Below are 22791 nucleotides of genomic sequence, written 5' to 3'. Positions count from 1 at the left end.
TATATATATATATATAGATCTATCTAGATAATATATATATATATATATATATATACGATTTATTAGATATCTATTATATATCTGTAGTATATATCTAGATATATATATATAATCTATATCTATATATATTTATATATATATATACTATATATAGATATTATATAATATATATATCCTGACCTATATATATATATAATAGCTAGTATATATATATATATATAGATATAGTATCTAATATATATCGATAGGATAGAGATCTATATGACCACAACCCTACTATTATATATATATATATATATAGATATATATATAATCTATATCATATATAGATATATATATATATATATATATATATATATATATATATATATATATATATATATATATATATATAGATATATATATAGATATATATATATAGATAGATATATATATATATATATATATATATATATATTATATATATATATATATATATATTATATATATATATATATATATATATATGCACATATGAGCTGATTATAAGACCCAATAGTTGAAGAAGCTAAAACAATTTAGTGGTAATATTACAACTCATAGACTTGAATTAAATGCACAGTTGACTAAAACTGAGACTACAATTACATAACAATTATACGCAAATCATGTAAAGAACACTTTAAATATCTCTGTAAAATTATATATATACATACAAAGAACTCCAACAATACAGTCAAAAGTAAAGGTCATATATTCATAAAACTACAGCAGAAAACAGCTCCACACTTAACCAGCCTTTCAGCATCAAAGTAAAGACACAATTAAAGTAAATAACGTCAAGAAACACAGAATTAGAAAATTTTGGCTAAAAACAAGGGGACAGCAGAGGAATGGTTTTTAGAGTTGAAACTGGTAATTTGATGTTTAGTTTTTCTAAAATCGACAGTTTGTTGAGTTCCTTTGTTTGGCTAATACTTTTAAAGAGTTTATATTTGATTGTAATTTTACATTTAATAATGTGATTCCTTATTTAAGAAGTTTCTAGGTTGGATCGTTTACACCCAGTTCTATAACTAACACCCTGATGGGTGTAAGCTATCTAACCCAGAAACTTCTTATAGTATATGGAATCACATTAAATGTAAAACTACAATCAAATATGGAGACTTAAAAATCATTGGCCAAACAAAGGAACTCAATAAACCATTGATTTTGGAAACTCTAAACATCAAATTATGAGTTCCAACTCTAAACAACAATTCCTCTGCTGCCCCATTGTTTTTAGCCTATATTTTCTGTCAATGAATATATGACATTTTGCTGAGATATTTAAATGTTCTTGTCATTATTTACAATTGTTTTGTACTTCTATTCTCAGTTTTAGTCAAGTGTGCATGTAATTTAAGTCTGTGAGTTGTAATTTCACCATTAAATTGTTTTAGCTTTTGCAACTATTGGGTCTTGTAATCAGCTCTTATTTTATGTTAACATTTATTCTATTTAGATATATATATATATATATATATATATATATATATATATATATATATATATATATATATCTATAAAATAAAAATAATATTAAGTAGGTATTTTTGCAAGACAGAACAATATTTTAGAAGCTTTAAGCTCTCTTCCTATTAAAATGATTTCAACATACATTTCATCCAAAAGAAAAACAACTTAACCTATTTACCAGAAATGCATGAAACAACACTATCTACTAATCCACTAAATAATATGAACACAAACACTCATATACATACATACATATATACTTACATACATACATACATGCAAACACACAACCATATGTACATATATACAATGCGTATCAGGTTTTGAAGTAGGAAACACACTGGCGCGCACACACACACATATACTATATGGTTTTGAAGTGTGAAAAACATATTTTTGCTAGCCACCATGAGTTCTCATAGGATTTGCCCTCATGTCCCTATTGGGAGCTCCCTAAGACAGGTCAACTTACATAAAAAATTCTCTCACAGGTTATCTAGGCTGGAAAAGTGCTATTGTTGGAATAGTGATGGAGTATAAATGGGCTCAAGGCAGGGAGTCTATGAGGCTGGGATTTATCATGGCACCAACTCTGATACACTATGCAGTCAAATCTCTTCAGCCTCATGACAATAATGTTTGAGGAACTATGTCTGATGACCATCCCATACACTCACACTTCTTAAAAAGAAACTTTTCCAAAGAAAGGTGCTCGCCTTCCGGAAATCATCAAACTTAGGGAATGAGTGGGGTTCACCTCTTTAATTAGGGACACAAAGATAATTCTCAACCCATGCAGTGGGAGCACCTTGTTGGTGGTAAGGTGAAAGAAAAAAGGACCGTCCAAGATGTTAGCAGTGACATATAGGTAAGCCTAGAGTTACTGGACCTAGCATAATACTGAGCTCTCACTGAAGAAATTCCTGATGCCTTGGTTGGGAAGAAGACTGCGTTCTGTAGCATATGGGTTCCTGGTTTTCCTGTGTAACAATCAGGTTCACTTCTGGAATTGGAAGCAGGTTGTCTTATCATTTGGAAAGAGGGTTTGCCAACAGTCACTCTGTTGAAGCTGCTGTCTGCCTTGACAAGGTGTACTCTGTCATACTGAATAATCTTATGAGGTGAATTCCTCATAAATACCACTTCCAGGCCTGAGCATGACTACATTAAGATGAACCAAACAGGAGCCAGGCTTCTTGATATGTGTTACTACTGATGTGTTGCGTGTGAACAACAAGGTGTGGCTCTTAGGGGTTTCAGTTTTCTGAGAAACAGAAAGACAGTCATCAGATCCAGGAAACTGATGTGGCACCTCCTCAAAATAATTGATGACCATCTCCCTCTACCTGACATCATTCCCAACAGCCTCCCAAACCTAGCAAGAAGCATTTGTGCATACAACTATTTGCGCGACAAGGGAGTCAGATTGACCTAACTGGTATGAACACCCTTCCAGGTGCAAGGACGAATTATCTTCCCAACCACACACTTTCACAGGTGGAGACAATCATGAAACTTGTTCTATCCTTATTGTGGCCTGGGTCAGGCAGGGATGAGATAACCGGCCATGAGGCATATCCCACCAAAGTTCTTGTCAGTTATCAGGATGCCTTTTAACTGGAGTCCAGCTACATAGGAATATGTAACATGAACTATGATACAAAATAATGAATTATGAAAATGGCAAAAATCATGTGAAATTCAAGTTACAGCTGCAATCTACAGATTACCATTTACAGGTTTCATAAGCACTCCTCTCTGGTGGTCACCCAGACTAGCCAATCATCTGGGCAGTTCACTTTCAGACAACTATCACTGCCAATTTTTTCAAGATCCTTGGGCAGTTATTTAAGCCATGGGGCATAACTGGAATTTGTATGTCTTTCTATTCCTTAACCCTGAGAAGCAGCAGTAGGGAATGGCAATTAGGATGTGCCAGTATTCATCTTTTAGATCAACAGACAGTCCAGGTCCCACATGGAATGAGTGAGCATACTTGGACAACAGCTGTCATCTGGGATTTGTGGCACATAATGTGTTTTGAATGCAAAATTCTATTGGTTTCCAACTTTCAGGAATCACTCCTCTTTTCCCTCAATAATTGTGCCTCTCTCTGCCCTAAAAAAGATGCTGCTGTTGTTGCAGCTGTTATTAGTGTCCCTCTTCTACCAATGGTGGAACCTCTTGGGTCAACTGTAGGCTTGTTTAACTCCCGGTCATATTACTGGGATTTATTTGGCTGGAGGGGATGTTGGAACTCTCGGAACTTTGTTTGCTGGGGTTTCAAGTTATCCAGCAGGGTAAGTACAGTAGTTCTATTAACAAGCTTGTCCTCTGAGTTCCATTACAACAGACTCATCAGAGTGATTATGTATGAAAGGGGAGGAACATAACAGCGAGGTGACATTAGAGAGTGACATGTTTGAGCCTGCCAATGCTTCTTTTTTGGCCCCGAGATGCCATTCCATATAATCATAGAGGCCAATATGCAGTGCATAAGAGTCCTTGCAAAAGCAGCCAGAACACTCCTAGATGACTCAAGGAGCCCATTATAGTCACTTCAAAGATAAAGGTAAAGGCTTGAATGGGGAGGAGGTGGAGTCTCACATGGAACTCAGGTGATGCTGTTCCTGGCCAAGATATTGCCCACAAAGGTGCTGAACTGCTAGGTAGCCACAGCATATATAAGTTTTTTCTATTCAATTAAATGCTCATTTCTTTGTGGAGCTGTCATACATTGGAATGGCTGGAATGAATGGCTTTATCCTGCCACTGACTCATGCTCCTGAGTATTGCAAAGCACAGGAAATTTTCCTTCATGTGGCTCACTATTTTAAAGGATAAGGGGCTACCTGGAAGGGGTATTGGTTTTCCAGGTTGGTCTAAGTAACAATTTCCATCAAAATAGAAAAACAACAGACCTTAAGAGTAATTCATATTTTCTCTAGGCATACATGCAAGAGCCTTTTTTTTATAGGAATATCCTTGATAACAAAGTAATTAACAGGAAAGATTGGGGGTTATTTTGAGAGGAGACTATCCCTCTCTCATCTTCTGTCACTACTAACTTTTCCTTTGGCCACAAGGAGAGAATTGGGTTTTCATTATTCTGAAGAGATACCACCTCTTTAAAATGGGCTTGGATGTTGACACAACCTGCTGAGCTACAGATCCTAAAGAGGTATTCAGAGACTTGTAGGTAGAATAAGGTAAAAATAGTCTCTCTCTGCCAGACACCTGCCCACAATACTTGAAATACCTAAAAGTTCTTCTACAATCTGGTCTTGCAAATGGGTCCTTTTCAGATAGTACCCTAACAGCATGTACTAGATACGGAAGCCATGTCTAGGTCTCCACCAACGAAGTCTCAGATGGAGAGAATCAAGAAATCTCTTGTCAGGAACAGGACAAGTTCTAAGTTTTTAGCCAAAAACTCAGGAACAAAAGGTGCCCAGTGAGGCTCCACAGTAAAGGTGGCCTGGTGAGGCTCCACAGAATAATGGACATGTCGCAGTTGAGGGGCTGGAATTCCTAAAGGGGCAGGACTGCCCAAAATTTCTCATCAGCACAGACATATCAAATTGAATGAATCTCTAGCCCCACCAGCTTAAAAACCTGTGAAAAGACTGAGTGATAGCCCTTTACTGCAAAGACTGATAGCAACAAGCTCAACAGAAATTAAGATGATGATACGGACAACTACTACTGCATGAGGAGGGTCCCTCTCCTCTGCTGGAGAAGATGCAACTAGGACAGCTGCAGACATAGAATCAGCTGACACTGCATATGAAGAAGGAGGCTCAGATGTCATGCTGTCATCCTCCTCCACCACGTGGTTGAGGAAGGGCATGAAAGTCAGACTACCTGAAATATTCAGTGTCAGTCATATGTATCTTCTGCAGGTACTCCAGTGATGACACCTTACAGGTATCAGGAAATGTCACAGTCAAATGAGAGAGGGCAAGGCAGTTACTAAAGGAACACCTACACCAGCAGCTACCTCATCCTCACCAGCAGCTACTTCATCCTCAGAGAGGGTGTTGGGAGACTTCATATCCACAGTACTAACCCTCCTAGAAGAGATAGTAGCCCAACTAGGCAGAAGAATAGTAATAGAATAAAGCATGAGAAAGGGATCAGAATTATTCAGAGGCATCACTGGGGACATTTCCTCCCCAAGGAAGCCAGTGAATGCGTTGTCCTTCTTTCACTACTTGCCAAACTTCTCCCACTTCAGTGATGCGCAACAAGCACACTCCTAAAAGTGGGGAAGCACTTATTTTTTAAAAATGCACAATACAGTAGCATACCAATATAACAGACTGTAGTATATCGTACTTCTGGTTATATCTGTGCAAAATGGAAATATCAATTTGAAGGTTTTTTCCTCCGGATCTACCGCTGAATACGGAATATTCGCTACATATTAGTATTGTATTATAAAAAACAAACATGACGAATATGCATCTTTTCCATGGCTAGTTATGCTTTACTTCACTGTATTAAATAATATTGTATGTATTCTCATATCATTAATGTATTATAAAATTCAGAATAGTGACCAATGTTTTGGTTCAGAAATCAGCTGAGGGTGTTTACGAGGTTGGTTTACTTTGATGTATTTATCTCAGTTCAGAGCAATTTTCTTGCTTCTAGTTAGTGTGAATGAATCTATTTATATAATACAAGGCTATATTTCATTATACAAAGTGTTTTTAAGTCAAAAAATTACTTAAATAGGTCTCGTTGTGAACTAAATTGTTATTTTTTTCATCAGTAGGTGCTGGGGTCATGTTTTTTGTGTAAAAAACTAAGAGATTCAATTCAATATTTTCTTTTGATTTCATCATAAGAGTTTTACGTATCTATCTCTTATCGTCTTGAAAATAATGGTAAAATGAGTTCTTTCATGCTCAGTAGTTTTGATTAAAACACTTTTCACTTCAAGTTTACCTACGGTCAAGTTTGATGGCATATCGGAGTTTACGGGAGTTTAATCCATGTTGCCGAAACATGATAATTTATATAGTTATTATGCAGTTTGAACATTATTTTCTCAGCATCAGCTATAACCTGCAGCATAAATTAAGTATGGTGTAGTATATTTCCTTGGCAATCTTTTTTTCATAGCAATTACAGTACAGTGTAAAAATGAATCAGTCCAACTCTACTTACGGCATTTGTAACATAACTATGGTAATTGTTTACTATCATACGATGGTTGAAATGCAAATTGGTTGTTCTTAGCAAAACAGCTGTTTCTCCTTCGGTTGTAACGCTACTAAAAATATGTTTGTCACTTATTTGTTTTCACATTTTTAACTTATTTAACTAAAAGATAGGATAAAGAGATGGAGGAAATGAGCTTAGTACAGGAGATACATCATAAAATCACGAGTATATATTCAATCATTTTCATTTGTTATTTTACTCAAATATTTTCCATGTTTATTGTACACACATGTAAAATTTATTGTTACTGTTTCTATATTCATTTACATTGCTTTCAACCGTAAAAATTATGCTAAAGCTTTTACTGGCATGCAGTTTATAACTTAAATTAACAATATTATGAGTAGTGTTTGTTTATATGAGTACATAATACTGTACACATAAACGTTATCGCAAGTTGCTAAAAGATAGGTTTGGGGTGTATTTTTGTTTGAAGTTATTTTTTAGAATAATAAATTTATATACTTTTGTTAGAAATATCAAATTAGGCAGTGAACAGTTAAAATAGGCAGTTACGTATAAGCATTTTACAGTAGTTTAAGGGGTATAGGGTATAAATATGTACCTGGACTTTATAGCAAAAGCACACATTCACAAATATATACTATTAAATATTGGAGTTTCTTTTATAGCAGGGTTGGTTCCGACGCTTTAACCCTCTTGTGCACAAGCTGAAAATATAAGGGTGTAAGGTACACGATTTTTACCCAGGGCCGAAAAGAACATTAGCATGGAAAAGTTTTTTGGTAAAATTTGGTACGTCCGAACTATAACTGATATACACTTCTGGTTAGTGCTATTATGTTGGCAAATGACTGGATTATTTCCTAAAGCAATCAGAACATCTTTACCAGGCATAGAAATAATAAAAACGATGTGACGAATGTGAAACTTTTAAGAAAAATTGTATGTTTTTTGGAAATAATCATGAAAAATATAATAATTAGGTTTTGGGAGTTTGTTTTATACCTAAATTGTGTAGAAATGTTTGATCTTTCACGTGGAAGCAAAAACTTTGCTTTATGTGTTTGCTAATGAGCTGTAATTGATTAAAAAATGCTAATTTTTTACAGAGTGCAATTTTCAGATTTTCCAATCAACTTATGTTGACGTTTTGTATCATAGCTAAGTATGCTAGCAGTGTCAGGTTTGCGTTTTCTTCGAGATCCATCATCTGCCGACCCAATGACGTTAACCACGTTTTCTATGATTGACGCGTTGAAGAAAATTGATGATGGAAGGTGTGCAAGGGGTATTCCCCACTAACCCCCAATCTCCACCAGTTAACTACTCTGTTACCAAGTTCAAGGACCAGTCCAGCTCATACTGATGGGTAGTCTTATAAAAAAAAAGGTGGACAGTATTTCCATAGTACAAAAGGTGGCTTTGATTGGTCTGGCTACCATGCTAGATGTGAGGATGACTTTCTCCTTGGGCACCAATTGTCATTCCAATCCATATTGGGGAAGGTGGAACTAACCTTAATTTCCACATGTTCCACCTCAATCACTGTTTCATTCATTAATGCAGTATTTACCATTTGATGAGAGAAGAAACACAGACACATCAAGCCAAAGATTGCAAGTATCAGCATCGGTGGCAAGGCACGTAGGTATCCCTGATCCTCCCAGTAAGTAATAATATACATGATAAGGGGATTGCTCTCCAGTCAAACTTCTTTTTGTCCTTGAGTTTTTTTAGCTGTCTTCAAGGACATTACTTTCTCAACAATAAAACCATTACTTCCTCAACAATAAAAACAATCTCCACAAAAGTGGCCTTCAAGACTTTTTAATCAATTTTTCAAAGACTTAAAATGACTTAGTAACAATGTCTAATTTCGTATCTAAGACTGCCCTGATTTTCTGATTAATTTTCAAAGCAAAATTTGTGTTTTGGCATGAAAAGTTAGGAAACACTATACTGTAGGATACTCCAAGCTAAGTATGCTTTCCTCAGCAGGTAGTTGTGACATCATCTAATAAAGGACTGAAAAACAAAAAGACACTGGGAGCAAAACAAAACAGTTTACTGTAGCAATGACCTAAGAATAATGGCGAAGACAAGCCAACCTGTGGCCAATGTTGCCACAACTGGGGAAGAGGGGTGATTTGTAACCTACTAGGTAATTCCTCTAAGGCAGGATAAAAAAAAAAACCTTCCAGCCTTGAATCCTTTTATACTCCATCACTGTACCAAAAACGGCACTATTTGGGCCTGATATGAAAGAATTTTTTACATCAGTTGGTCTGTTTAGAAGAGCCCCCGGTGGGTCTAAAAGGATAAAACTACTGAGGCAAAGATTAGCATCACAATAGGAAACATAATTATATATATATATCTATATATATATATATATATATATATATATATATATATATATATATATATATATATATATATATATATATACATATATATATATATATATATATATATATTATATATAATATATAAATATTATATATATTATATATATATAAAAAATATTATATATAAATATATATATATATATATATATATATAGTATATATATATATATATATATATTATACATACAATTTAAAAATAATAGTAATTAAAAAGAATATGAGGCTAACATGTGTTACTTCTGGATCAAGTGTATGAAAAGACTGCCAGAAATATAGAATACACATATATTTTACTTCATCCAAGTGAGCAAGAAAAAAGGGATTTATAAGTAATTTGAATAATTTGTACTAGAAACTTCAGGGAGGGTTCATCATGAGCTTACGTGGGCAATCTCTTTCATCACTGGTGTCCTGACAGTCATTGGTTCCATCACAACGCCGTTTGGCTTGGATGCAGTAGCCACTGGAGCAGCGGAAACCCTCAGGAGGCCTGCACAAGTCAGGGGCTGTCAGGGGTAAGCTCTGGGTCACATACCAACCAAGCGACGATCAACTTATTCTTCCCATAATTATAGTATGAGTTATTGCTAATGGTAAAGCTATAACAACAAGTAACAATCTTATAATAAGTTGCACTAGAAAAATAAATAAAAAACAGACAAGCCATCTGCTGACAAAAAATTTTCTTTATCATGTATAGTTTGGCTGGACAAAGCTTGGCAAATATTAATTGCTACATATAACTAGCAACACTCTTTATATGCACGTGGAGAAAGTGCAGCAAAATTATGTTCTTATAGAAATGCTGGACACCGAGGAAAGCATTTGGCAAGACAACTGTCATGGCAACACTGACAAAGCACATGCAGAGAGCTAAGCAAACTTGTCAAGATAGGGAATCCAAGGTTAAGTACTGGTAAAAAAAGTCCCTTTTTCTTTATACACAAGTAATCCAAGATAGGTTTGAAAGAGTTCCTTTCTTTGAATAAACCACTAAATAGTAAAAGCTGGTTAGCAAAAATATTCCTAACCTGTACCTTGATAAACGATTATATACCTTACCTTAGTATCTATACAGTCAATATTTGACTTTCTTGAAATTATAACATATTTACAAATATCACAATCAAACAGGGACTTCTTTGCTCTTTGTACTATTTGATGGTCCGAAGAGAAAACAGAAATCTAAGAGAGGATAACACTATTTAAAATTTATTACCTAACACTTATACTAATTCCAGTTAAATCAATTTAATTCTAACCATTTTTCTTTAGCCAGATCCCTTCTATATATATATAGCTAAGATTAAAATTTCAATTCAAAAGTAGTATAACTGCCAGGAAGTGTTTGTTTGTTATAATTACAGTACATCTTAATAGTTAGTATTAAAAGGTTTCTTCAAAACCTGCTGTAATTATTGGATAAACTGAACATGTTGAAAATTCTGAAAATATTCTTTTGGAGACTGTTTCCAAAACTTTGTGTTGGGTATTGGTTGAAATTATATGAACCACTGTTAATGCAGTTATATACAGACACCACCCAACTTATGAACATTCAACTTACAAACATTCAGAGATACAAACAAACAGGATCACATATTAAAAGTGGGTTCAGAGCTCTCCCCTTTGCCACCTTTAAGTTTAAATTTTGTTTTGCACACCTATTTATACATACAGTACTGTGCATATAGTGTACTGTGTTTTAGGTTGAAAAAATGTACAGTACTCTATTCATTTTATATCATACTGTACTTAAACAGGCATGAAGAATACACTAACCAATTTACAAACAATTCAACAGAGTACAAACGGCTGTCCAGAAAAACTTGTTTAGTAGGTTAGTGTCTTATACAATACATAAGAACTTTCTCACAACTAGGGAATATGAGTCTGGGGAATGATGATTTAATCGTCAGTGCTTGGGTTCTATAGAAATTGGATGTTTCTACATCCCAATGCTTACTGCTTGGAAATAATTATCACCTTTCCAAATTTCACCTGTTCTGGCACTCCAGGTTTCATTTTTACTTCTAGGTGAAATTCTAAGATAATCCTCATGTACAAAAAGTCTTACAGAAAAGTTGCTATCTAAAATGACTGGTAAAATGCATAAACTTAAATAAATTTCTCGACAAATAAAACTGGAACGTCAGATATTGTACAGTTCCAGTCATTTCTAAAGACTAATATTGAGAAAATAGAACAACAAACAAAGAAAAACAGAAATACCATTCTGAAAAGTCTTTTACATACACCAAAGAAATTATATAGTATAGTAAACAAAGCTACAGAAGCTGAGGAATAAATAAAGTACAGTATGTATGTAACAAAAACTAAGACCAATTCAATACGACAAACTCAACACCAAATATCAAAGCAATTGTAAATAATTTCTATCATGCTTGACTCATCAGTCTTGGGAAAGCAGAACAAAAACAAATAAAAATGTTCCTACACAGCATAGACTCGACACACAAAATATTGATAGAAATTGCACAGTAGTAATTTCAAGAAATAGCACACAATCTTTGTTAGGAACAAATATTAAAATAAATAACTGTAACAAACATGGATGTTTCCCAAAATAACTCGTCATGCTGCAAGAGATGGAATCACAGAAAAGATGGCTGTTATACTGAAGGACAGCTATGGCTGCTCTACATATCCAACTATGCATTAACAGAAAACTTACGACACTTTAATTCATCCTCACTATCCCCACAGTCTGGTTCACCATTACATCTTGAAGCACTGCTAATGCAGGTACCATCATTACAGCGAAACTCTCCTTCAGTACAGTTTGGTCGTGGGGTAGCTAAAGGAACTGGGACAAAACAGACCATGGGTAACTCAGATCCTTCCTTAATACAGCTAAATCTTATCTGAACAACCTGAATGTAATATCATGAGTACATCTGCTAAGCTGTCATTCACAAGAATCACAACATTCTAAAAAGAAATGAAAACTAACAAAGTACACCTTGATGAAAAAGCTATCACCAACACTGCTAATAGGTAGACTGACATCTCAACTAACCAAAAGCCAGGAAAATTCTTTTTCATATAACTCAACACATTAAAACATGAAATTACTGATAAACTATATATAAAATATTCTTATAAATAAAGCAAAAGCAAAATAATACATGCATTTCAGGAACTGCATTTTACACATGCACTCAAAATGGTACATGCATATTAAGTCATTCAACTGGAACACTGGAAATGTTCAATCATTTTACCAATATCAAAATACACAGTTCAGCTTAATACGTACAAGCATAACTATTACAGTACCTGGGTTGTAGTACCAGCAAAAGTTGCAAAAATATCTTTTAAAGGTTATTAAAATTTTGATGGTGCTTGTATAAGATTTCTGGATCTATTTGATGTACTCCTTTATGGATGGGTAATAGTACAACTAAAGTCTCCATGACTAACACAACTAAAATGACATTAATCAAACTACCTTCAAACTAATGTGTAAAATCCACTCCAGGATTTACAGTATGTACATGACATGTTCAAATAGTCCTAGTTGTCAAAAGAAGAATCCAATAAGTACAGAATATGTACTATATACTGTTTCAAAACATACCTGTCAATCATGAAAATGAGAACGTATGTAAAGAAAAATGTGGAATGTCAAAAGAGAAAAAATGAGCTTCTTTCATTCCCTTAGATAAAAATGTAATTCCACCTCAAACCTCTTGATAAATAAATACAAAATAAAAAGCTCATATGACTAGATCTAACGTTGAAAAATGTGTTGTTTCTTTTTCAGTATTATAAAATCTTTTCTTCATTCCATTTATAAATAGCACCTGATCCACATCTTTCTGGACTGCTGTTGTAATATTTAGGGTATTTCTTTGTTTAATATTCTCACATGAATAAATCTAGATTATATGCGTCTGCCAAAACGTACCTGTTTATTATGTTTATGCATTATTTTCCCATAGTCTTGTAGAACTGAAGGAGGAAATTTCCCCAAGTAACTTGATTATTGCAAAATCCTCATATCCCACATTTAACTAGTGAATATCTGAACTTTTGGAGAAAGAAACGAAAAAAGATTTTTGAACTGCACACACACACACGCACACCATCTAACACATGAATAAAATTATCAAAACAAAGCATCAAGCAGCACTAGTACTGAAGTGATACTTTTTGTTCTGCCAAACATTCAAGCAGTTCTCTAGGGAGGTTATTTCTCTCATCAGTGAGTGTAATATTTTTTTGGGTGGGAGAGGGTAGTCTCAACTTCCCTCCCACCCACAAGCTTATCTACACAGCTTTTCTTAGGGATCACCATAGAGGCACAAGCTCAGTCTCAGACCAGCTGCAGTGGCACAGCATATGGTTTAATGAGGGAGGTGAATGCCATGATCTGCAGGTTGGAGAGTTCCTTCATGAATGCTTTGGAGTCCATGGCTCATTCTCATGGATCAACCTTTTGATGAGCATGCTGACAGATTTTGCTGTGACAGGTATCGTTAAAAAAAGTCTTCTAAAGGTTGCTGGTATTATGGGTAGTGCCTTACCTTCTTAGAGCACCAGATCACCAACCAGAGGGCAAACCTTGATCTTCACAGGAGAGGGAAGACTATTACCATGTTTACAAGACAGGTTTGTCATGAGAGTAGCATCTCACTAAAGAACAGTTTGGTGTTGGGCTAGTCTTACTCATTCCCTAAGATAGAGTAGAAGTAGCAGTTGAGCTTAGGAGAGAGTAAGTCTCCCATAACACCAGCAACCTTAGAAGACTTTTTTAACATGATTCCTGTCACAGCAAAACCTGTCAGCATGCTCATCAAAAGGTTGATCCATGAGAATGAGCCATGGACTCCAAGGCATTCACGAGGGAAATACCCAACCTGCAGATCATGGCATTCACCTCCCTCATTAAACCATATGCTGTGACCATGGCAGCCAGTCTGAGACTGAGCTTGTGCCTCCAGGGTGATCCCTAAGAAAAACTGTGTAGATAAGCCTGTGGGCGGGTGTGAAATTGAGACTACCCTCTCTCACCCAAAAAAATATTACACTCACGGATGAGAGAAATAAGCCCCCTAGAGCATTGCTAAAATGATATAAAAGGGTTCTTAGGAGGACCATCAGGGTGCAAGAGATTCCCTAAAGCATACTCATTCATAATCTGCTCAAGCCAGATGAACCTCTCATTGGAGAAGGCAGATGAGATCCTACACGTTCAGAGCCCAAACAAAATTCAGATCTCAATCCTTTAGTCCATGTGATCCTTTACTTTTTTGGTAGCAACCAAGTACAAAAAACAGGGAAGAGTGAGAAACTGCAGTGAACTGCACACACAGAAGGTGGAAGACATCAAAGAAGATCTCTCTCAAGCAATGTTCTCAGATTGCACAAGGCCCGGAGAGCAAGTATTATGTGCTAAGCAAAAAGAAGGGGGGTACTCATTCCCCTCTACTTTCCCCAAAAGGAGAACATGAAAAAATGTCTCCTGTTGCTCAACCGTGTAATCTGGAGACTGTGTGGTCAGGAAAGCTGGAAAAAGGGGGGAAAGCTATTTGGAGCAGCTGCTACCTGCACATAGTCTACAGACCAACAGGGAGAGAGTGAAGAAGACGTGCACAGCCATCATATTGCGAGCATAAGAAAACACTGTGGGACAGCAAAGGGGTGGTCCCAAATGGTGACAGCTCTTCATGGGGTACAAGGATTACCTTTGAGGGAACTGTTTTCCTACCATGAGGAAGAGTGAGTTGGAGAAGTCCTCCTCAGCTTCTTAAGAAAAGCCTTGGACTTCCCACTCTTTTTCTTCCTGGTCAGAGGAAAAGAGAAGTAGGAAGATGAGCTTTGGGAAGACAATGAAGACGTGGAACAATGGTGAGAGTGATTCTTCCTTTCCCCGAGACTTCTTACTCACCCAGAACTCTGAAGGACTGGTGAGGCTGGTACACAAAAAGTAGGTAAAGCATGAAACAAACTACCTAAAAGATTAAGCGATTCTGCATAAGTAACCAAAAGAAGACATCTTCCTAACAGCTTCTTCATCCTTAGATGAGAGGTTAATGGATATGAAGGTCTTAGGGGAGTTAATCCTCCTATGAAGAGATCTTAAAGTACGTTGAAGAGGGATGGAAATCAATAGCAAAAAAGAATTAGAGGTGTCACTGAAGGTATCATCCATCAGCCCCCAAAAATTAGCAAACACTTCTTATCCCTCTTCCTGCTCTTACTGTACTTCAGCCACTGAGGAGAGGACCAAGAAGCACATACTTCACTGGGCAAGAATTGAGTATAAGCCCAACACCTACAACAGAATCAGAGAGTGGGATCTAAAAGGATGAACTTTATTAACAGAGAAAATCCTTTTTATAAAACTCTTCCTGCTGACTAAATATGTCATTTGCTAGTGATCAGTTACACATTCTATGGAGAAAGTATATGGTGAGCAGCACCCACAGAGGACCAGACAGTACACAAAGCAGAGAGACTAGTGATACAAGTGCCTTCTATTACAAAAATGCTTAATTTTCTTCAGTAGGGTATTACATACAAGGAATGAGAAGGTCATTCTGCCAGTGCAACTATTGTAGTCAACTCAGCTATAAGTTTCACTTTCTTGTAAATGGAGCTTCAATGTCCATGACTACTTGAAAACAAACTATTTCAAAACTAAGAAAATAGCAGAACTGTTAATAGGAAATATTCACTTAACTAATTATGAAAATGTTTTAGCATATTTTAAATATATTGATAACAATAGTAGAAAGAGCAAATAAGTCTGTAAGATAATGACAGCACAGCAAATGTTTTGAGGTATTCAGAATACCTGAGATTTGAATGCTAGGTGGCTTTGAATTCATTAAGTAAAAATTTCCAAAAAACATAAGTCAATATACTGTACCATATTTCATTCATATCAAGTGCCTCATTAGTAACTTTTATCAATACTCTACTACTTTCATTGTTGATGCCATTAAACCATCAAAGTTAGGAAATGGCCATTCAATCACATGCATTTCCCCTAGAAATGGATCTGAAAGTTCTGATCCCTTAAAAGTGACGAGAAGCATCAGATTCACATCAAATCTTTAAAACAGTGAGAGGTTTAGATAACAGTAATATTCTCTTAAAACAAAAGTCGTCAATTGGTCTCTTGCTGAAGTAGTCCTACAAAACTTTTGGCATTTGTGAAATATGTATAGCCTGTCCAATCTGTTCTAAAATAATTAAAGCATATGTCTGATTACCAACACCAGTTCCCTCTCATAATGCCAGAAATACATTGACTTGACTTTCACATTAAGTTTTTCATATTACAGATTCCCTTCACTGCAACAGTTAACAGTATACATAATATTAATAATGCAAAGTTAACCTTAACGAAAACATATTCATACATAGAACATAGGCTATTACGTATATGTGAATGGGTCAAACCACAACCAATTAGCACATCACATTACTGTACGCATTCAGAAAATGCACACCAATAATGTCAAGTTGGAAGGTCAGTCACTATGGTGTAACATGATGATCACTATGCAATACAAAAAAGCAGGATAAGAGAAAGGACAAACACAAACAGAAAATGAACAAATTTAAACAAGGACTAAATCTTGGTCACATCTATATCTACATTTCTTCCTGCAAGGCTCTTGGAAAAAATTTCTTGATAAGGAATTTTAAAATAATGTAATCTATATAAGAAAAATACCTATTTCATCAATATTTATGTAAAGGATTATCTGTGTGCAATGTAACAATTGCCCTTGTACATATTGTTAACAAGGATACAAAACAGAGTAATTCTATTATACCTTAAAAGATATCTAATTAGTTGACTACATTACATATACCAATCAGTTCTTAAAACAAAATGAAAAAATTCTTGAGAACCAAAACTTTACTCCTTAGTACGTACCACATTTCATTCTAAGCATACAGTACAGTATTTACAAATTTTGGAACAAAAAATCACACAATCAATATAAATTAGAGGCAATGCATCCTATAGCATCTGTATTGCTTTTGTGCAAACACATACCATGCCCTATCAATACATCTGCATGTATGCATATACCTATTTCAATCCACAGTAAATATGTAGCTCTCTTGGTATTACTTAAGATTCCTGTCAATTCATATAATACCGTATTCCTTCATATTTGGCCTGATCACTGATAATGACAGGATATAACAATAACTTACCATAATCAACAGAGGTGTCTAACTTGTCAAAATCTGCACTATCCAAGGAACAAGATGTCTCTAGAAATACTTAAAAAAGTACTTACTGCATTGGCGTTCATCAGAGTTGTCATTTGGACAGTCTTGCTTGCCATCACACCGCAATACCAGATCAATGCAGATACCATCATCACACTGCCACAGTGTAGCAAGGTTGCATACTAAGAATTGCAGAGATTGTTATATTAGACGAACTTCTACAGCAATGAAACACTTTCACTATTAAATTTCAGTGAGTAAAGCACAGTTAGTAAAAATATTAGTTTGCAACTGAAAGGCATCAAATGTTAGTGTTTAACCTTTTCCCAAACTTTAGTACAGCATTCATAAGCAGTGTAACACTGTATCCAATTAAAATTCCCATGAACAATAAAGGATTCAATGTTATCTGAGAAGCAGTTATTTTAAACTGAATTTATGACTTCAATTTACGATACCTAAGAAGACATTAGCAAACACTAAATGTACAAAAATACAGTCTATATTAGCACAACCTCCTGTTCCCCTACAAAACACCTGAATAGTAACAGTTTTATCAAATGGATGACCAAAACTATTTGATATCTTTTAACAATAAAATTCTTGTCAATTTACAATTTAATGTTTTTAAAATTCCATTGAGAAAAACAAAACAATGGTAACTGTATGCTTTTAAAAATTCCATTGAGAAAAACAAAACAATGGTAAGTGTATGCAGAAAATGAAATTGGTACATGATATAAATACAAAAAATAATCTTCTGCAGGAACCCTTAAAATAGCAAGAATACAAAATAACTTACAGTTATGCTGCATGGTGAAGGGAAAGGAGTCAATTAGGAAAAACGACGCTATTATACTGTATAATGTAGAGTAGTACTTGTATGTTAATATGCTGTACACATACTAATTACTGTCTTTATTCATAACTTTATATATATTTAAACTTTTGATTTATGGTGCTATAGCATGGTACTATCCCACACCCATGTATATTACTGTACAAAATAAAATATATTTACACCAAAATCATGTAAAATCCATATGGTAAGCTTTCCGTACATGGAACCATATAATTCTAGATTCCAACAATTACTATATAATCTTTTACAAGAGAGGAACCCAGTACAGCATGACTGGAGAATACTTAAAAGGATCATTCTTGTGTGTGTGTGTGTGTGTGTGTGTGTGTGTTTGTGTGTGTGTGTGTGTTTGTTTGTGTGTGTGTGTGTGTTTGTGTGTGTGTGTGTGAAATTAAGGCAATTCTTCACAGAAGCAAGCAAGCAGTTCATACCAAAGTGGATCTTAGTGAAGCTTCTGTAAGTACCTAATTAAGTACCTAATAAGAGCTAACTACTTAAGTTGCAGAAATCTTCAACTTAAAATAAAAGATGCTATGCCTCATTCCATTTATAATTTGCATAAACTCTCATATACTTACAATACCTTATCACTTATCTTAAAGCTGTCATATAATCTAATCTACAACACTTACCCAGGAAAACCAAACATGCAATTTGACAACATACAATTGTACCTGCAAGTTGGTACAAGTTTAAAATCCTCAAAAATATTTCATAAATGCTGATATGGATGATGCAGAAATGATAAGCAGCTTCTATCTATGCCAAGCTCAACAAATCACATACAGAACACTCACTATGGCAATTCCACTCATCAGAGCCATCATGACAATACTTCTGGCCATCACATGCCAAGATGCCAGATATGCAAATACCATCTGCACACCGGAACTCATTTTCATTGCACGTTGCTGAGACACAAATTCTCATTAGCTGGCATATCCAAATCAAATATTTAACACTAGTCTAAAATCACAAGAAATTAATGCTTATAGTGCAAGTGGTGCAAAAATTCCTATCATTCAACTATAAAAATACAGTTATCTAGCTATATATGACATGCAATAGTTCTATCTGAAAGTCCTTTGTAGTTAGTAGTTGTACTATGCTTGCCAAGGCTGTGCACCTATAACTCAATAATTTTTTTTATTTTAACTTTGCTATTTTACCAAAACAAAATTTGCCCATTAAACATGTTTCCTAAAGCAAACAATTTATCATGGGCATTTTATTATGACAGTAAGTTTTCATAATGATGCTTACCATAGACTAATTGCAATGAAATATTCTAGGTTTTTAACTGATTCTTACAAATAAGGATACTACCTTTAGCTACCAATGTGGTTTAACTTAGTAGTTCATTTAAAAAAGTCCAAATTATTAAGTAATTTGTATATTTCCCAGGTATAGTACAAACTATAGCCTTTCATACATGGAGTAGCTTTCAGCAAATGCACTGGACCAGCCATGAACTGATTAAACAAGGGTACCTGGATGGAGACGGTGGAGAGATGTCCATTCTCACTCAATCAACACTAGCCATTGTCCTGTTGGCCCGTATTCAGAATGGGAAACTGAAGGAAAAACAAAGCAGGTTGGACAAGGCAGGTTACCTCCAATATGAATGGCCATAGCTTGTGTACCTAAGCAAATTGCAACAGGATTACAAACTTAAAGTCTTTCACCAGCCCGAGAAGTCTACTTGAGACTCAGAGGTCTGGAAAAACTAAGCCCTATTAATAATTAAGTCTTTCATGTATGGAGACTAACTATCTAGGAGGGAGGTAGTACCTGTAGGTAAGGCTGAGCACCTTTAAGAGCAGAGCAGAATGTCACCAAGCAGGAAAAGGCACTGGTGCTATTTTGCTGGCAACATCCCAAAGGGCCTTGTGGCACTTCCCTCTGACTCTGCTCTGCATGTTTTAGACAAGAATCATGTTGAATTAATCTTGAAGAACTAGGTATGTCTCCCTCCAAAGAGGTGGAGAAACAATCAGTCAGCAGCTTTTGTTATGCATAAAATGCTCTACCTGCCTTACCCTCTTTTCTTGGTTATAGAAGGGGAGAAAGGGGCGTATAGTGCCACTTACAAGTACTCATTCAGGTCCAGCTTGTATTACAGCATGAATATTTGTATTTGTGGGTACAGGTTGCCTGAGGGAGAATGGGTCACACTTCACCTCTAGCCAAAAGTCTTTAATAAGCTGTGGGATACCTGAAGAGTTCCAGAAATTATGCTATGTACTTTGTGAGCCTACACCACAGGTCTCAGCAAGGTCTTGAGGGACTTATGGGTAACCTCCCTTTAGTAGAATGAGATGAAAGTAATTTGACAGTGTCAAACTGCCACCTATAAATTCAAAGAAAGTAAAAGAGAATGATAAAAGTATTGTTTTTAACCTTATACTTGTTGCATAAATGTGAACAGCCATGAACATCTGAACGAGAAACAACTTTCTTGCCAAGTACAACCAAATTGGATAACAACATCCGTTTAGCTTGTATTTCAACCACAGTAAGATAGTAAACAATCACCGTAATTATGTTATAAATGACTTTATGTAGAACAAGACTGATGTATTTTTATGTAATAACTTTGTTCACCATGGATAAAAGACTGGCAAGGAAATATACTGTTAAACTGAAACTACAAGTTGTAGCTGAAGCTGAAAAAACAATGTTCAAGCTGCTGATGACTACAATCGTGCACCGTCAACAAGGATAAAACTCCCGTACACTTTGAGATGACATCACACACAACTGTAGATAAAATTGAGAGAAAAGCATTTTAATCCAAACTACTGGGCATGAAAGAACACCTTTTACTGTTGTTTTCATGCCAATAAAAGATAAATAATGTAAAGTTTGTATGTATTACAATGAAATCAAGTAAAATATTGACCCTAATCCTTTAATTTTCTTACACAATAAACATGCCCCAACGCAATAAATTAATGAAAAAAATAATTTAGTTCACAACAAGACATATTCAGGTCATATTTTGACTTAAAAACATGGCTTATAACGAAAAATTACCTTGTCCCATTGTAAGTAAAGTATCAAGAAACTAACTAGAAGCAAAAAAATTCTCTCAGAATTGAGTTAGATATGGTGAAATAAACTTGCATTCACCATCAGCTGATTTCCAAACCACAGCATTGACCACTATATTAATATCTTATAATAAAATAATGTGAAAATACATACATTATTACTGGATACAGTTAAGCGTAATAATAACTCTTTAAAAGATTCATGAAAAAGATGCATTTTTTTTATGTTTGTATTTTATGACTATTCATATCCATCAGCAGCCTGACACCATTCAATTATGCTGACGTTGGACCAAATGTAATTCTCGTTTCATGTTCAATTTCTTTTTGTACTGAATTATCACACGATTTGATTCTCATTTCATGTTTTAATTTCTTTTTGTACTCAATTACCATATGTCAGAATGCATTGAACCTCCAGCATTAGCTGATACTAATAATTACTGACTTAACACCCAGACCCCTTGGAGACTTGGTAAAACTGAGAACAAAAGTGAACAATCCCTACACTACTCCTCCTAAAACTGAGAACAAAAGTGAACAATCCCTACACCACTACTCCAACTCCAATTGTGGTGAGAAGTCAGTCTGCTCACTATAATCATCTAACTAAGGATGGACCAAGAGTAAGATATACCCCACTGCCAATTGTAACTCAATCCACAGAATGGGTAAGCAACTAGCAAACAGGCTGCGCAAACCCCTCTCTGTGCACCAACATAGAATCACGGTGAGAGGGGGACAACTTGTTCATCAGGAAAACAAGATAAACACTTCAAATACAATGCGAGTCCAAAAGCTCACTAAGAGATGAGATGGGAGCAGACCTCAAGCCTAAGAAGGCTAACACATCAGTGCCAACCCTAACTGGGGTTAAGTGAATTACTGCTCCTGATGGCATGCCCCCACACTTCCACAAGAGGGAAAGCACACAGAAGCATCCAATCAAGATTTCTCATGAGTGGAGTAGTCTTCACATTCTAGATGCCTGCCTGCACAGTAAAAGAGCAGAATTAAGTGGGAATCAAGGTGGAGGTACATGACAAAGTAGAAGACAATGTCAAGGATGAGAGCTAATGGCTCTCCTATTCTTTCCTTCTCTGTCCTTACTTGCCCTGCACTGCAGGATGGTTGAGTCTGGATCCAAAGACCAAGCGACACCCAACAGATAAATCTCCTTAAGAAAAACTACTACAACTGGAATATCCTTTTCTAATACAGCAGTCAATAATGCCAAGACTACTGTAACCTTCAGTAACTACCTGAGATTCTTGAGAAGGCCTTCTTCCTCCATCAGGTTATATTAGGAGGGCCACTCCTACAGGAACTTTTATAATGACCAAGACTTAGGAGCACATTAAAAGTAAATATCATTAATATATGTGCATAAGTCAGAGAAAGTCACAGCTACTGCTGAACCCTCTAGTAGATGCTATGTTCCAGACAAAAACAATTACAAATCAAAAGGACCTTCAAATACTAGTATTGGTTTTGTCTGCTCTCAACTGAAACGAAGAACCAACAAAAAGTGCAAAAGCACTGAAAAAAA

The 22791-nt window shown here is 35.4% G+C and overlaps 1 protein-coding gene across 1 annotated transcript in view; it reads right to left on the bottom strand.

Annotated features, from left to right (window-relative positions):
* Positions 1 to 22791, bottom strand: part of LOC135219776 (basement membrane-specific heparan sulfate proteoglycan core protein-like) — a gene marked incomplete in the record, with an annotated part of 1285796 nt that overhangs the window by 717833 nt on the left and 545172 nt on the right. The window contains 4 exon segments of the mRNA XM_064256828.1: positions 9488 to 9610; positions 11800 to 11931; positions 17396 to 17509; positions 18987 to 19100. Of these exon segments, the coding sequence (XP_064112898.1) occupies positions 9488 to 9610; positions 11800 to 11931; positions 17396 to 17509; positions 18987 to 19100 (483 nt within the window).

This window comes from Macrobrachium nipponense, chromosome 1, assembly GCF_015104395.2.
Source record: "Macrobrachium nipponense isolate FS-2020 chromosome 1, ASM1510439v2, whole genome shotgun sequence".
NCBI classification, from domain to species: Eukaryota; Metazoa; Arthropoda; class Malacostraca; order Decapoda; family Palaemonidae; genus Macrobrachium; species Macrobrachium nipponense.
This window is presented reverse-complemented; position numbering and strand designations above follow the sequence as displayed.